Raw genomic sequence first — 16,291 nt, 5'->3', positions numbered from 1 at the left:
GAGACCCCCCCCCACCCCCCCCCCACACACACACACACACACACACCACCCCCACCCTTCACGTCTCTGTGTCTCATCCTCCTCTACGAACAGCTTCTCCATGTTGCTGTTCTGCTTAATCTCACCTCAGTTTTTATTTCACCGTCATCAGCAGGGATCTAAAAATAAATGATAAATGGAATATGATATTTTAAAGTCTTATCTCTTATCTGTTCTTACAGGGGAATAATAAGGTAGTTAATCCTCCTGATCCTACTCAAATTGATTAATCAGCACATGCGGATAATCAAATAAATGATTAATAATCCCCAGTACTGTGGTCGGACAGTTACTCCTGAAACCATTAGTAATAATTCAGTAACCCTTCCCAGACCACAGGCTGCAGCTAGTCAGCCTCACTCAGCATCAGCTTTCTGATGTTCAGCAGGACTTTGAACTCCCCGCACAGAAGCTCAGACACACCAGGGGTAAAACTGTCTGCAGTCTTCTCTCTTTTAAAGCCCTCCTACAATGCCTGCCTACCTGATCAGAATCATCTGCCATGTATGATGCGTATACTGCATATAGGGAAATGAACTGCATCTATAGGACAGAATTTCTCTAACAGCTGTTAAAGAGGGCAGCATGTCTTCATACTACTGTGGGACGCTAGACAGACAAATAGGAGTTATTTGCTTTCCAAACATTTGATACGCAGACAAATAAAGCAAATATTTAGAGAAAACATTTTTTAAAAAAATCCTTCAAGAAAAAGCATACCTACCTAGATGGTGTTTTTACGTAAGCACCAGTACAAGACTATAACATATACTGACTTGCCTGCAACAGAGCAAGATTCTGAAAAACAGGCAGTTTAGCAGCAACTCTTCCAGGCTCACCACACTGAGCTTCCCCTGAAAGCTGCTGGACAAAGAGGGGAATCTCCATTGAAAAAGGCTTTCTTTTCTATCCCATTGCCCACACTATTCCCCCTCTCACAGAGGTCAGTGGACCACCATCTTCATGGCAGTCGTCTGCATCTGCCAGCTATAAGAGTTATTAATCAAGAAGACGGCTGGGAGCAGAAAGAGGCATTTTCTGTTGCATCACATTTGCACTAAACACATTTGCAAGACTGACATAGTGGGGGTGGATACTGGGGTACAATGGGGTGCATATGAATATATAATTGCGTGGTGGGAGTGGCGGATGAGTTGTCCATCTTTGCCTGTGCTTGTACACATGAAGTTATGCAAAGACTGTATTCTGCTACATACTTTATATTATAAGTACACATACTGCTTCAGTCCCACCCTAATCCCTCTTTTCTGTCTTGCAGGGCACTTGGCTGTTGTACTGCATCAGGCCAGCTGGTTGTCTTAATCACCGCATGCAGCTGTCTCCTGCGATGAAGGCCACTTTAGCATGTCCTGGACACTGTGACTCTTCACCGCATTGCTATGTTTTAATATGACCGCCTAGCATTTCTACAGCCATTCAAAATACATCCATGAGACCACTGACCTGAGAGGGTTTATGCAGAGTGGGATCAGGCTGACTTTTACCTACATAGCATACTGATGGTCTTTCACTTCTATCTGAGAACTTTAGGGAGAAAACTACTCTCTCAATGAGGTGAGGCTTGATCCCTAAAGAGTGAGTGCCCATTCAGCTCTTGCCAATATACCCAGTGATCTATAGCTTTGTCAAATAGGTATGACCACAGCGTAACGGGCAGTGTTGTGAAAAAGCCCCAGTTTCATATATAACATTACAGTTCACTTTGATCTCTTTCCTTGCTCCTCTGTTTATAAATCAGCCACACAAATATTTATGAGCAGAATGAGGAAAATGGCTAGTCTGGTTTGTATCTTGACTCTCTTTTCCCTCCCTCCCCCTGTGGCTGATGTGTGGATGAGGCCACTGCAGACGCAGAGCGAGCATATAGGCCCCAGGCCACATCCATCATATCTACTCTGACTCTGGCTATTGTGTGGCCTCAGAGAGGGTTGACCTAACCAACAGAAAAGAAGGCACATTTACTTTCAATGAAAGAGAAAATAAAAAAAAAAGAACAGCAAATAATAATCATTACCAGTTTGACTTGTGGGAAATAATGAAAAACGGCTGAACCAGTACACGATAAGGGCATGGTATGTATGCAATCGACAGCAAAACTGGGTATGTGAAAGTGTTTGGAGTGTGAGCAAACAAATGCATTTGTGCCCCTAACTAAAGCATTACTGGTTCATCAGTAACAAAGCTCAATAAATTAATACAGTTATGCTCAATACATACAGCCTCTGCCTCTCTTTTAGCTCACCCATCTGTTTCTGCCTGCAACACAGAATAGAAGCGGTCCCAAGCTTCTGGATCCATGCGCTTTAATTGCTCCCCCCTGCCCTGACCTCTGATCCAGATAACTCTGATATACAGCATCTCTATTAAATTGGGAAGTAGGAAAATATTCTTCTAATGACCCTCAGTTCTAGCGACACCACTGAAAATGGAGGAAAAAAAAAAGAAAAATCAATCTTCTTCTATCCCTTTTGCCTTTCACTGACTCTATTAGTTTCCTTTTTATCTAAAGGTTGACTCCAAAAATGTGCAAAGAGATCAGAGTGAATGAATAGTCTGGTCTTGTTATGAAAGGACAATGGACTTTCTTAAAAAGTATCTCAGTAATCAGGAGATTACAAACCAATGGTCTGAATTTAATATCTTTTGCATTGCATCTTGATTGTCCTTAATATACACACTGAGTTTACTCATATATATATATATATATATATATATATATATATATATATATATATATATATATATATATGTATATGTATATGTATGTGTATGTGTATGTGTATGTGTGTGTGTGTGTGCATAAATGGACTCCAGATAATTCAAGAGATAACATGGTTTAAGTAGAAAAGAAACAAGATCAACAGTTTCAGTTGCATAGATCATACAGAACAGGCAAAGGTGTGTTTATCTGTCTGTGCATGTGTCCACTGTACAGTAAAAGCTGAAGCACTATGCCTGTGTGTCTACGGACAAGGGTGGGTGGGGGTAGAGAGGGGGTGGTAGTGGTGGACTAGCTTGTCGATCGATGCGGTGATTGGCAGTTAATGGCTTTTTCTGTTCTGCCTTGGTAACCCTGGCCTGATGGCTGTTGCGTCTGATCAGAGATGGCAGATGGTGTTTGATTTTTGTATATAAACCTCTGACTTTGTGGAGATGGCTTCATCATGTTTAATGATTTAAAAGTTAAGTTGAATACTGGGAATAGTCCAATGCTGGATCTCTCATTTAAAAAGCCCTAACCACCCTTCCAGATGGAAGTGCTGATCTCGCTTAACTACACGCATCACTCGTGGTTAGTATTCTGCAGCAAGGCACGCTGTCCTTCAGTGGTAAATTATTACAATACAATTCACAACACATATGCTTTTCTCTATTTTTTGTTATCCATTTCATTTCAGTCTCAGGCTTCATTTACGACATACATCCCCACAGGCTGCAACTCAGTCACAAACCCCTGACTTAATATGATGACTCAAAGAGTCAAAAATCCCCTAAGATCAAAGATAATCCTAAATATCAAAAGCTCTATTACCAAATTACTCTAGGTCTTTTCACCCAACCAGTCAGTAATGACAGCACATAGTAGAAACTGAGCCTACAAAAAAAGGTTGTAGATGGAGGAAAATTGAATGATAAGCTCCATTTGAAAAGTAACAGAAGATTGTAGGAGAGTACACACAGCAGGTCTTCAAATAGCAGATTTTTCACAGTAATTTCATGTCCTGATGGGTGTGCCTTTATGTGGCTACTCATTTAACTAGTTTCAACTGTTAAAGCATAAGCCTGTAGTGTAAGTCTATTCAACACCTCGTAACACCAGACATTTTGATGTTTCGTCCCTGCGAGTTTAAAATGTGGAAAAACTGATATGAAACTAAGATGATACTTTTTGTATTAAGAAAAAAACAACACTGCAGGTGGAATAATTAAAATAAGTTGTTAATAAAACACAGAGATGTGTGTAGACGGAGAGATATTTGAGTCAAACTGAAACTTGAAAATGCAAAATGAATACACACTTACTCCTGAAACATCAACAAATAAAATACTTTGCTTTGCAGAAGTTATCAAGATGCTCTCTTCTCCATGCTTCTCAGCATGCAAATTAAAACACTGAAGATTTGAATAATCATTTGCATTCCAGACCTCACAATTTCATGTCCAAACTTTAACAGCTCCAGGAGTTCTCATTTTGAATGTAGCTGCCCAGGCTATGCTTACATTTGAGATTATTTTATATCACTATTCCAACTCAATAAACATAAAGAAATTCTTCTCTTGTGGTGGAGACAGGCCATCACATAGAAGGAACCTAGTTTGAATTATTAATCAGGCCTTAATTTTAGGGAAAATGTTGATTGGCACTACGAAAAACAAAAAAGTATGTGGGGCTGGCAGTGAGAGATGAGTGTGTGTGATCTGGGAGTGACAGAGGGAGTTCAGTGGCTGTGGAGACATCCCCTAGTGTCTGTAGCTCAGAGGAAATTTCTTTGCTAACAGATCTCCATAAATCGACAGGAAAGTGAAAAAAGACTAACACTAATTTGTGAAACTACTTATGTTGAGCAAAAGGCCTCCACTTCAGTCCACTGCTTTCACTTGTTATTGTGAGAAAAAAAAATGCTGCAGCTTGACCCACAAGTCTGCAATGTAAATGAAGGACCGTGAGGTCAAGGTAAGTTAGAGAAATGATATGTTGGGGTGGGGCCAACAGGCATGGTAGTTGAACTTTATTTTTCTTCTAACATGGCTATGTCTATTCTGGGCATCAGCGTGTCATGAAGGAATGTTAGACTCATAAAGTATCGGTGTCCTTGAGAAGCTCAAGCGCATTCTTGTCCCCAGCTCTTGAAGCTGTCTTTCAATCACTATCTCCTTCTCCATCTCAATACCATTCTCTCTTACTCAAGCTGTAAGTTTAAGTACAAAACAAATGGACAACAGTGCAGATGTAGGAAAGATAATATTTGAGAGACTAAAACAAACTTTCTTCTCGCATTGTTCAGTGGAGCTTTGGAACAACGTTGATTCCAAGATAATGCCTTTATCCTTTGTCTCTACCACACGATCCACATAGCTTCCCCTTACATCATTACATTGAAATTTCCATATAATTTTTTAAATGAGGGATTCTATTCTCTGCTACATCTTTCATTTTTATCCTTCCATTTTATCTATCTATGTATTTAAGAATAAAAGGCATAATGAGAAAACAAGGTGCAAAACGATATTTTCCAGAGCTCCTAATAAAAACCGCATGACACCCTGGGCTGCACCGCTTAATTACAAAAGGATGAAATCTTTTCTTCTACATCTGGAGAAAACATTGTCTGCATAACACAGGGAGATTTACAGCTCCCAGTTTTGGACTTCAGCACACAGCAATTAGGCAAAAACATGGATGGACAACCAGAGCCATGAAATTCAGGAAAAGGAGGCCATTTGCTTTTGACACTAAAGGTTCAACATTTTCAAATAAAAGTTTTTTGCCTCAGATAATAAAAGTGAATAGCATTTTCCTGTTTGACTCAAGCTTTGACAGTGGTCACATTGAGGTGAAGAGAAATTTTGACTGAAAAAAGTACCTCATCACAATTTTTAATACATAATTTATCTAAATAGTACCTTGAAGACATCCTGCTTACAGGCATCAGCACGTCTCTGACCCATCATTAACAAGAAGCGACCAGTAAAATTCAGATGAGAATTAGAGAAAGCTCCTCAATCCATCAATTATCAGTGACTCACCGAATGGAAAGAACCAAGCTGCAGATCTGATATGATGAAGAAAAGTCAAGTTTATAAAACAGAAACAAGACATGGCTATGTATTTAAGAGCAATAGGCAGCCATATATACCAAGTATGGGTTTGAATCTGACTGTTTTCTGCATTCGCATTCACTCTTAAGAGGCGTTATATCCCAATATGTAACACTAGTTATAATATTTGTATTTAACTACAGAAACATCATTTTGGACTTGCAAGTTGGACTCTACAAGGATAGGAAATTATAACAACCACCAAGGGATCCTTGTGTAAAATCTATCTATCCCATGACTCTCCTACAGGAAATACCCAAAGAGAATGGGTCCCTGTGTGCTCATACTGGCAGCCCAAACCCCCTACTGTCTCCTCATCTGTCTCTTCACCTTACCTTTCTTTCATGTACAGCTTCATTGAACACAAACCTCAGAACAGAGTAGTTTTAGGCCATTAATCTGGCGGCTAAGCCACTGATGTATTGATGGCACAAAGCCTGTAAGCTTGCCTGTCTCACTTTCTCCATCCCTGTAGCTTAGGAGTTGTAAAGATTCACCAGAACCTTAACCTGGCCTCATCAGGGCTGCATTTACCTGCCAATGGCAATAGTTACCCTCTCAGCTGCAGTGGACACAGTTTATCAGATTAACTTTAGCCACCATACCAATATAATGTGCTTCCATGCAGTGAACATTACATGCACATAATTTGTATTACTTGGTACAAATTCATCTTACAACAAAAGTTTGCAAAAAGATGCCAGGAAATAACAAATGTAAGAATAAAAAACGCTATATAAAATGATATAAAAAGATCTTTAACACCCCCTTTAATCTGAGAACTGATAGCATTTTACTTGTTTTGAACAGATCGCTTAGTGGTAATAATACTGCAGTTGGACTGCTGATTAATATTTATAAGTGCAGTGTTTCTTTTGGGATGCCATTTTATTCTAAAATGTCTAAAAACTGACAGAAACATTGCAAACAGTTGCATTTGTGCATAATATAAACATACAAATAAATATGGAAATTCAGTATATAATGGTACCACTAGTAAGTCCTGATTTAGGCAGACGGTTTTCATATTTAACCCCTCTTTAATAGTTTGATCCAGTAGATTTACATTGATCAGAAGGGACACATCTGTGACACAGAATGAGTGACATCTACCACTGGCCAATAAAACTCCTGTAAATGGGCAGAAAATATGATTTGGAACAGGAAACTGCTTCCAAATTATAAATGGAATATTTCTTTAAATGCATCTACTATCCTGGTGGATTTTAAGTTTGGAGGCAACCCACCGAGTATGTATCGTAAACAAATAATTTATCATAAAATCTGACCTTCATTTGCTTTTGGTTTGATGAATCTTGGTCACAGCATGATAAAATTTACACCTTGGCATCTGCGAAACTTTCCCTTTTCAGTGAAGGTGTGGTGTGTCCTTGTACTGTACATGCCGCAGACATCAATCATTTGTGTTGATATATTTTTGCAGATTTTGCTGAGCTGCTCATTTAATTGTTTGTTGGCTTAATTGGGTTTGGTGATAATATAAATCATTTTAATAAGCTTTTAGCTGGGGTTCTGCACTCTCTGTGTATACCACACGTCTATAGTTATAATACAGACCTGATATTACATCTATGAAACCACATGTTAACAAGTAGGCAAAAGAAATATATCAGCATCATATATCATTGCATGTAGTGATAAAAATTACACACTGAAAGTGGGGCTTATCTTTGCCTTGAACTGTGATAAACCCAGTCACAAAAACTGATTTAACCTTGCTTCCCATTCTTTTACTTTTTTAAACACCAATCTCTTTTGTGCTGATAATGTTGGAGATAACATGATCACCAGCTTTTTGCACATTAGAATGTGCCATTACTCTTGTCCACAGGTAACTAAACAAGGCAAATATATATTTGGCAGAGAGACAGATAGATAGATAGATAGATAGATAGATAGATAGATAGATAGATAGATAGATAGATAGATAGATAGATAGATAGATAGATAGATAGATAGATAGATAGATAGATAGATAGATAGATAGATAGATAGATAGATAGATAGATAGATAGATGAAGGTCCTTTCATCACTAACTTAAACCCTTTACAAGGGTCTCTTTAAGCTGGGCTAAACAGCTATTAAAACAACGATCTGGCAACCCTGCCTGAACACTTCTTTTGTCTCTCGTTTGCTTTCATTCACTGTCACTTTGTTAGTCTCAGAAACACCGTCGGTGGGGCCTTTGAGTGTATACTGAACACCACCAGCAGCAACAGCTGTGCCACAGGTCAAAGCCTGACCCTTTTCCTGGCCCTCTCAAAGGGTGCGAGCAAGAAGAGTCATGAAATTCTTGCACCCTGCCAGACACTAAGCCTTAGATGCCCTCCTTTAGTTGTCTGGCAACCCCTCTGCCCAATCCAACAGGATTTTGAGGTAAATGCCACTCCTTTCTTTTTTCCACTTACTATTAGCGAAGATTTGCTTGAGGTATGTTGCTGGTGCTCAAAACCCTACAGGCAATGACCGACACCTGAAACAGAGGGAAACTACAGTTCTGGATCATAACAGTGATGACTTTGCTATTATTTTTTTTCGTTATGAGTTTACTAGAAAACACACACATTTGATGAGTTCTGTGACTGTATAGATGAAACAGCTGCTCTGTGCTGTGTCCGTCTGTCTGTCTGCACACATTCACAGACTTGGGAATGTGAAAGGAGAGAATAGACTGTCTCCCAGGATGTGCAGCTCACGCTTTATTAGAGCAGTACTACCAGTAAATCAGAGCTCAGCTCTTCCTGGAACTGCTGCAACCTTTCCCACTGAGCACTATTACTGAACAATCATAGGCTAGCCATGATAATTAGCAGAGTATCTATCCATTCAACCCTCCTGCACCCCCACCCCATCCAACTCTTTCTCCTCTCCATCACTCCATCCTCTTTCTACCCCTCCTTTACTTGGAAATGTCTGGAAAGTGAGTTGGTAAGACAAGCCCCCCCCCAACAGATATTATTTCAAGGACATCTCACTTTACCTGCCTGTACTTTTTACCTCAGTGGTGGACTGAGCGACCACTAATTCAGGTCCCTACCCTAAAAATCACTGAGAAATCAAGCAGAAAATAGAAGGAGACTGGCAAAGGATACATGGAAATACCAAACAAGTCATACTAGCAATGAAGGATAAAAATGTGCAAACTTATAAATAAGCAGTCATGCTGTCAACTTGTCCAAGTCAGCAATACGAGCTGACTTGGACAAGTCAGCTTCGTTTATCTGAATCGAAACTCTTCTTAGAGTGCATGTGAGCCGGAATAAAACTATATCCTATTGGTGGTTCCTTTTCAACTACAATCAACAAAATGGCCCAAAAGGATTAGAGACAATTCTGGTAGTTGTGATCATTTATAGTGAGAGTTCGTCTCTGCAGACATTCCAGAGTCTGAAAAGCCACCACTTCTGCTGAGTCAGATCATAAGTGAAGCACCTTAATGCCTTTTCATGTAACCACTAATCCCTTCATTTACATTACAGCCTTTTTTTCTTCTTCCTGTCTTACGTTTCAATGTGATTTCTGCATAGGACAGACATGCTCTTTCCTTGGTTTGGTTTTCCTTGCTTATTTAGGATTGCAATGAGGGGTAACATAAGAACAGAAATACTACCCAAGATACATATGTATCACATCTAATCAAAAGCTCCGTGAATAAAGGTAGCAAACAGTGAATATTACAAGGTATGCATGGCAGAAGAGGGGAATGTGACAATTTGGTACAGTTGGGTTTGATATACAGAGCAGGCCCAGGACAGTGGAAAGGATGTCAGGACATTCTCAGTTAAAGATTACCCATTTGATAGTGACGGCACTTTCTCCCAGTCTTTCCATGGCCAAGCGGCATCTGGAGTGGATTTTGTGCTAGCAGACACCAAGGAACACGATTACATTCAGCTAACTGCGCTCTAAACTGATTATGCATGTGCCAAGCTAATGGACTACATTTGCAAGAGGAAAAATAACATCCAATCAATCTCAATTACTGCCGATTGCACCGGCCCCCGAGACAAGGAAGGTAGCCAGCTAACCCCTCCGACCCCCCTCCTTCCAATGCTCCTCCCCTTTCCCCAACCCTTGACTGGAAGCTGACGGCTGTGGCTGATCCTGATTAGGCTCCACCCATTCCAGCTAGTAAGAGTGGCCAGGGTCTGTAGGTGGTAAGTACAACCACCAATTTAAACAAATACAGTATCATGTTAAATGTGTTTTACATCATTCTAATACAGAGCTGAATATTCAATATATATATGGACACCCATCATGCTGTCATTTGTGTCATCAGAGTCCCATGGTCCATGGAAAAACAAAAAGGTAAAAGTTAACTTAAAAACACGCATAGTGTTCAGAATACATATCTCTTAATTAAAGTCACAGTACAAAGGAGGAAGACATGATCACCCCCTACTGTTTGGTGGTCCAGTGGTCAGGATGACTTGCTGGATCGTTCTGTGGTCTTTTGAAACATTCCAATACATGGGGTGGTGGGGTTGATATTTTTAGAAAGCCCTAATATGGGCCGCATACCACAGACTCTCAAATTATCCCATCCAGTTTAGCCCTCAGTTTAAACCTTCCTTTTTAATTCCAGTAATTACAGGCTCCAATTTATATGGAGCTGTGCACACAAAGGGCCTGTTTAATGCAAACCAGTTTGATTTGGGTGAAGTGTCCCAAGCATCTCCCACATCTTAAAGCCTGTTTATGCTGACTTGATGATTTATTTTCTCCCCAAAAAGGTTAAAAACGGTGCTATTTGCATCAGATTTCTTTGGGGAGGAATAAATGAATGGTGATTTTCTTTTTTTCGTCCATGCATAATATACCAAGTGGGTTTTACAAGCTTGTGGGGCACTGTGGGTTTCTGCCTGTCAGTATCTTTACCAGACCCATAAATTCAACACAGTAAGAAAACTGTGACATTGTCAAGAAGGGAGACAGTGCAGCCAAGAAGCCTCACAACCATGTAGTTGTTGTCACACTGGTGAGTCATAAACTACTCTAATGATTCTTGTCAACTTGTGAACATCTTTGTTTTTGAGGAGTGTCTGGGATGAGTAGGCGCATATAAGGACTACAGTTTTCTCTGGCTGAGAAAGCAGGTAATTTCTGGACAAATGCACACACTCTTAGTTGGAAGATGAATTGGTTTTGGGAAATATGGAGCCATCTTAAGAGGCTTAAGTAATAAAAAAATGATCATGCCTGGATGTGTTGTACATATTTAATCCCCTGCAGCCTGCCCAGCAGTGTGACATATGTCTCTTCTCTCATAACAACTTGCATGGAGAAAGAGACAGGAGAGAAAAAATAACAGTTTCTTTTGGCCTAATGCTAAGCAGAGAGCACAAAGACAATGTAATATAAATTGCTCTATATCCTGCATGACAAAACAAGTTAATCCTTCCAAAGGTGCAAGGAAGAGTTTTCCTCAGCCTGTCTCAGACACTCAGAGGAATTTGTACCAACTCCAGCAACTAAGGACAAGAAAGGAGAACCACAGACTGGAAAACACAGAATGACCCACAAATCCACATAACCTGTTAAAATTATTGTCATTTGTATATATAACCTATGGAAATCTTCCAGTGCCCTTCATCTTGACCAAAAACCATAGACTGATGATCCAAAGACTTCTCTACTCCCCCTGGTCCTCTTTAACAGCTGTGCAGTAGCACTGTATCACACCTGCACCTTAATCAAAACACAGAGAATTGATTTCTTTTCGTTTTACTGTTATTTCAATACAAAGACCCTGTGGACAGGAAACCTGTCTGTCATGCCAGGGGCTCGAAGGAACCATTCATAACATTGGATGAGTTTCTAATACATGGCAATTCGGGATGTTTAAAATGACTACTTCACCCTAGTTTTAGTGTAATTAAAACTCAATGCTTGAAGCTTCATTTTTCAGATGATGGTGCTTCCCTTGGGAAAAGATCCAAACATCCAAAGTGGGAAGTGAAACAGCTGTTCAGAGAAATTTCTCATTGAATTTCTTGTGCAATGTAAATCACTTAATACAAAAAAAAAAAAGGGAAAAAAAATCAAGATGAACAAACAGACAGCTACGATATTTGTGTTTAACATATGCGTACAACAACTGGCTGCTGCCAGTGGTTCTATGTATTTTAGTCTGTGTGTGCACATGTGCAGCTATGCCAGGTTGGGTTAGGCGTAGACTGGCCAAAGCCGCAGACACACAGGATAGATACCTAAGTGGAATCAGGCCTGTTAGATTTATGGCCATTTGTTCGGAGAGTGTTCATCCACTGGCTATTATGGAATGATTAGAGGAGAAGGTGAAGCTCCAAGTCCAGCAAAAATCAATACAGCTGTCGAGAACAATTCAGCCTTTCCCGCTCCGAGGAGTATCAGCACCAAACCTCTGTCTCCTAACTCTTCTTCATTTGTCTCCAAGCGATTTGGCCCTAAGCTACCAAATGGGCTCCCCTTGCCATGTTCGTCCTTTTGCAACAGTGTGGCCCTGCTTTAATATGAGTACTGAGAAGGCAACAGTTGCAACAGTTGAAGAAGCCATCATTCATGACTTGGGACACAGTTGATGTAGGTGTGGGCAGAATTAGAACATTTATCGTACCTACAGAGGTATCTACCTGGAAACATGTCTGTCATGCCAGGGGCTCTAAAGAACCATTTTTCCCTAGTTTTTAGTGTAATTAAAACTCCATGTTTGAAGCAGTATTTTTCAGATGATGATGACTCCCACGGGAAAAGGAGAACCAAATATAAGAACTGACTAATGAAAAAGCAGTTTAAAAAATTTTGACTTTCCTGCGCAATGTAAATGAAAGCATTTGAATAGACTGACATTTTTCCAAATTGTATTCAAATTCATAAATTCCTCCTTAAATTTGATTAAAAATCCCAGATATAGCACAAGAATAAGAATTCATTTAGGCTATTTCATCAGATCTTAAACTGGAATGTGAACACTGCAAACTTGCAACTGCGTTTGCATGAATAAGAAAAATGCTTGTAAAAAATGTCCCCATTAATAACATCCTGTTAATTTTCATACTTTTCTACTGAAGAAGACTTTCCTTTTTTAATTCTGTGTTGGTGTAATACAGAGACTAACCTTGTATAGTTTCAGGCTTGCCTCATGGCGGGAATTGACTGTGTGCATCCTCAGCTTCTCCAGACTGTTAGTGTAGTAATCGCAGGCATTACACTTCAGGTGCACTGGATTGCCTATGGCCACGCATTTCAGGCGCCATTCATTCCCTTTGCCCCCTTCTTTGATGTGGGCCACAAGCTGGTACTTCTGCACATGCTTGTCTGTTTTGCAGTGCAGCTGGAAGTTGGCCTTGAGCTGAGTGGTGTAGTGGCACAACTTGCACTGATGAGAGTCTCCCACCACAGCACGCCACTCCTCTTCCGGCAGGCTGCGTTCAGCTCCCATATGCATGCCAAGCACATCCAGGTTGTCCGTGGTAAAGCGGTTACACACAGCACACTGAAAGAGCTTGAGAGAAGGATCTGTGGTTTGAGATAGACTCTCTCCAAGGGTCATCAGTTCCTCAGACACCAACTGCCCACCGCCCAGGCGCACATCCATGGGGATTTCACCACCAACTGGAAGATAGGCAAAAAGAGATGGGGAGGGTTGACAAAAAATGATAGCAAATATTTGTATTATGAGGTTAGACCAATTCAAAGTTTACAGCTTTAAGCAGGAGTTACATTTTAAAGATAATTTCACCTAAGGTACTTCTCATCAGGAATAACATCTAATAAAAGAACCCTGTTGCTTTCATATAGCTTAGACGATGATGTGGGCTGCTCGAGAATCTATGCACATATTTTACTGTTTTACCATTTCAATTTCATGACTTGAAGAATAAAAATTAAAAAAAAGTCTGCAAGCACACATGACTTTAATGCAAACCTACTGTCCATCTTTACAAATAAATAATACATATTTATGCATTTATTATGCTTCTATGCTTGGATTTATATCCCTCCTTTTCTCCAAATATCTCTCCTTAAAATCAATATGGACACCTATCAGATTAAATGTGTTTAAGACTCAAAAGGATAAAAAAAAAAAAAAGAAGTGCTGAAACTGTAAATACCATGACACCAATCACATAAATTATTTCTATAAGGTCTGTAACGGTTACCTTTAAAAATGAATGCAAAAAATTAGCTTAAAGGAAGTGTTTTTGCCTTCACTTGCAGATCTTTAATCTTTGACTGCCCAGACTGAGCATGTATGCTTGACCTGGCCTGCCTTTACACTAAATTAAATCCAGCAGCTCTTTTTTTTATTTATTGCTGCAGTGTGCAGCTTGTTCTTAGACTTTTCTCCATTACCTGGGCTTTTATAGCCAGGAAAGGAAGACCTCTGTAGAAGTCCTCTGAAATCACTTACAGACACAGCAATGTAGTCATGACTCCTTACACTCACACAAACACACAGATACATCCACATGCACACTCGCTGTCCTACGCCTATGTTGTTCAGCACCTTACACCTTCCATTTCTCTATGGCTTTTGTTCTCTAAAACTACAACTACAACTTCAAACTTGTTTGTCTAATTTTCCTCAATTTTGAAGCCATGCCATTGACAAAGTATGTTAAAGATTAAAAATATACAATTCTTTTGTTTTCAAATAGTTTAAAATAAATAACTGCTGCTGTAGAGCTTTACAAAGGATGCTACATAGATAACTTGGCACAAATAACTGGACATTGCCATTCCTTCCTTTTCTTTAATTCTCTTGATCATCCTCCAATATTGTCATTTTACTAGCAGAGTCTTGCGAACAGGGATTACCAAGACACTGAGACCATTCGAGTTCAACATTTGTTATGTCTGTAGCAATACACAGAGAAAACCAATATGCACCTCACACTTTCCCTGTTTGGTCTGAGATTTCCTTCTGATGATAGTCTCTCACAACATTTACAAAGTCTTATGCACTCTATTTAATATTAATGTGGGAGTGTGAGTGTGTGTTGGTGTGCAACAGCTACAAGTGTTTCTAAAAATGTGGCCATGGATAACAGGTGTAATTAGTCACAGCAATAAATCCTTGTTTGGGTCTCTGATCAACTGGTGACAGTAGAAGGACAAGTCTAAACAATCTTTGTGGTTATAACCAATGCTCAAAACATTTGGCCAAACTTCTGAAGTACCCTTGCACTAACCTCCCTTCTCTGACCAAGATAAAATGTAATTACCACATTAAAAAACAAAAAAAACAAAACAAAACAAAAAAACACACATCTAAGATTCAGCAGCATGTTGCAAATAATGATATAAAAAGGCTAAAGGGAGGGGCATGGTGTGGCAAACATTGAGGTTTAGAATTCTAATGCTAGAAATATATTGTATCTTTTAGTTATGCATGTCACATGGCATACTCATTTTCATAAATGAGTGAATTACATGACTTGACAGACTGAGTTTGTAAATTAGGATGCTTACTACTGATGCTAAGCATAGGGCATCATGGAAAAATAAACTAAAATGTGGTGATAAATTCAGTAACAATAATTTCATACAAATAATTTCATTAACAATGGTTTGGCTAATAATGGGTACTGCTCATTCTTTTGTGAAGCATAGAGCATAATGTGGCATATTTGATAAGTACATGTTCTTGGACATTTCATAAATTCAAATTTGAAAAATTAATAACTGTCACTAATTACTGCTATGAAGGATTCAACATATGGTATATTTTATATTGAAATGGTTTTCACCTGAAATAAACTTAAGCTTTACTCATTACAAAAAAGGCAAAAGGAGGCTCACCAAGTGCAGGGCCCAAAGCAGCCATGCTGGGATCGAGGTGAAAGCTCCCCATCAAAAACTGGGCTTCGGCTCCAGCTGGGTCTATCTTGAGGCCTGGTGGAAGGCTCATGTTCTGTGTCAAGTAATATTGGTAGAGCTCAGCCTCCGATGGAGAAGGCATAGCTCCCAATCCAAGTCGTCCATGCTGCATCTGAGTCACATTCTGCTGGAGGAGCATCATGTTGTGCATGTGCTTCTCACTGGTCATGTGGATGCGAAGGTTTCGTGCCACATTGGTCTCGTAGTCACATACTTCACACCTCCAAGTGGGTTTGCTCTTCGGCTTGGTTGGCGAGGGGGCTCCACACGGTACAGACATATGAGTAGAAGACTGTGTAGGATGGTGATGTGGAGGATGATGACTACTGGCCTGGGTTGCTGAGGGAACAGCTACTACTCCTGCTGGAGTATGTCCAAACACTTGCTCCTGCCCAGAGCCAATGGAGCCTCCATTCTGCAGTGTCTGCATGTTGTTCAGGTGTTTATCCGATTGCATGTGGATGCTGAGATTACCTTTTGTGGTAGTGGAATAGTTACACACCTGGAAATATAGCACATTTTCTC

General features: G+C 39.8%; 1 protein-coding gene across 1 annotated transcript in view; it reads right to left on the bottom strand.

Annotated features, from left to right (window-relative positions):
• zfhx3b (zinc finger homeobox 3b) overlaps positions 1-16,291 on the bottom strand; it is a gene marked incomplete at its 3' end in the record, with an annotated part of 126,893 nt that overhangs the window by 63,299 nt on the left and 47,303 nt on the right. Inside the window, exons 3-4 of the mRNA XM_079241179.1 lie at positions 15,689-16,268; positions 13,002-13,498 (exon numbers count right to left, since the gene is read on the bottom strand). Of these exons, the coding sequence (XP_079097305.1) occupies positions 13,002-13,498; positions 15,689-16,268 (1,077 nt within the window). The remainder of the gene's footprint in view (positions 1-13,001; positions 13,499-15,688; positions 16,269-16,291) is intronic.

The sequence above is a fragment of the Telmatherina bonti genome (genome assembly GCF_933228915.1).
Source record: "Telmatherina bonti genome assembly, chromosome: 1".
NCBI lineage: Eukaryota > Metazoa > Chordata > Actinopteri > Atheriniformes > Telmatherinidae > Telmatherina > Telmatherina bonti.
Note: the sequence above shows the minus strand (reverse complement) of the source record. Positions and strands in the feature narration are given on the sequence as shown.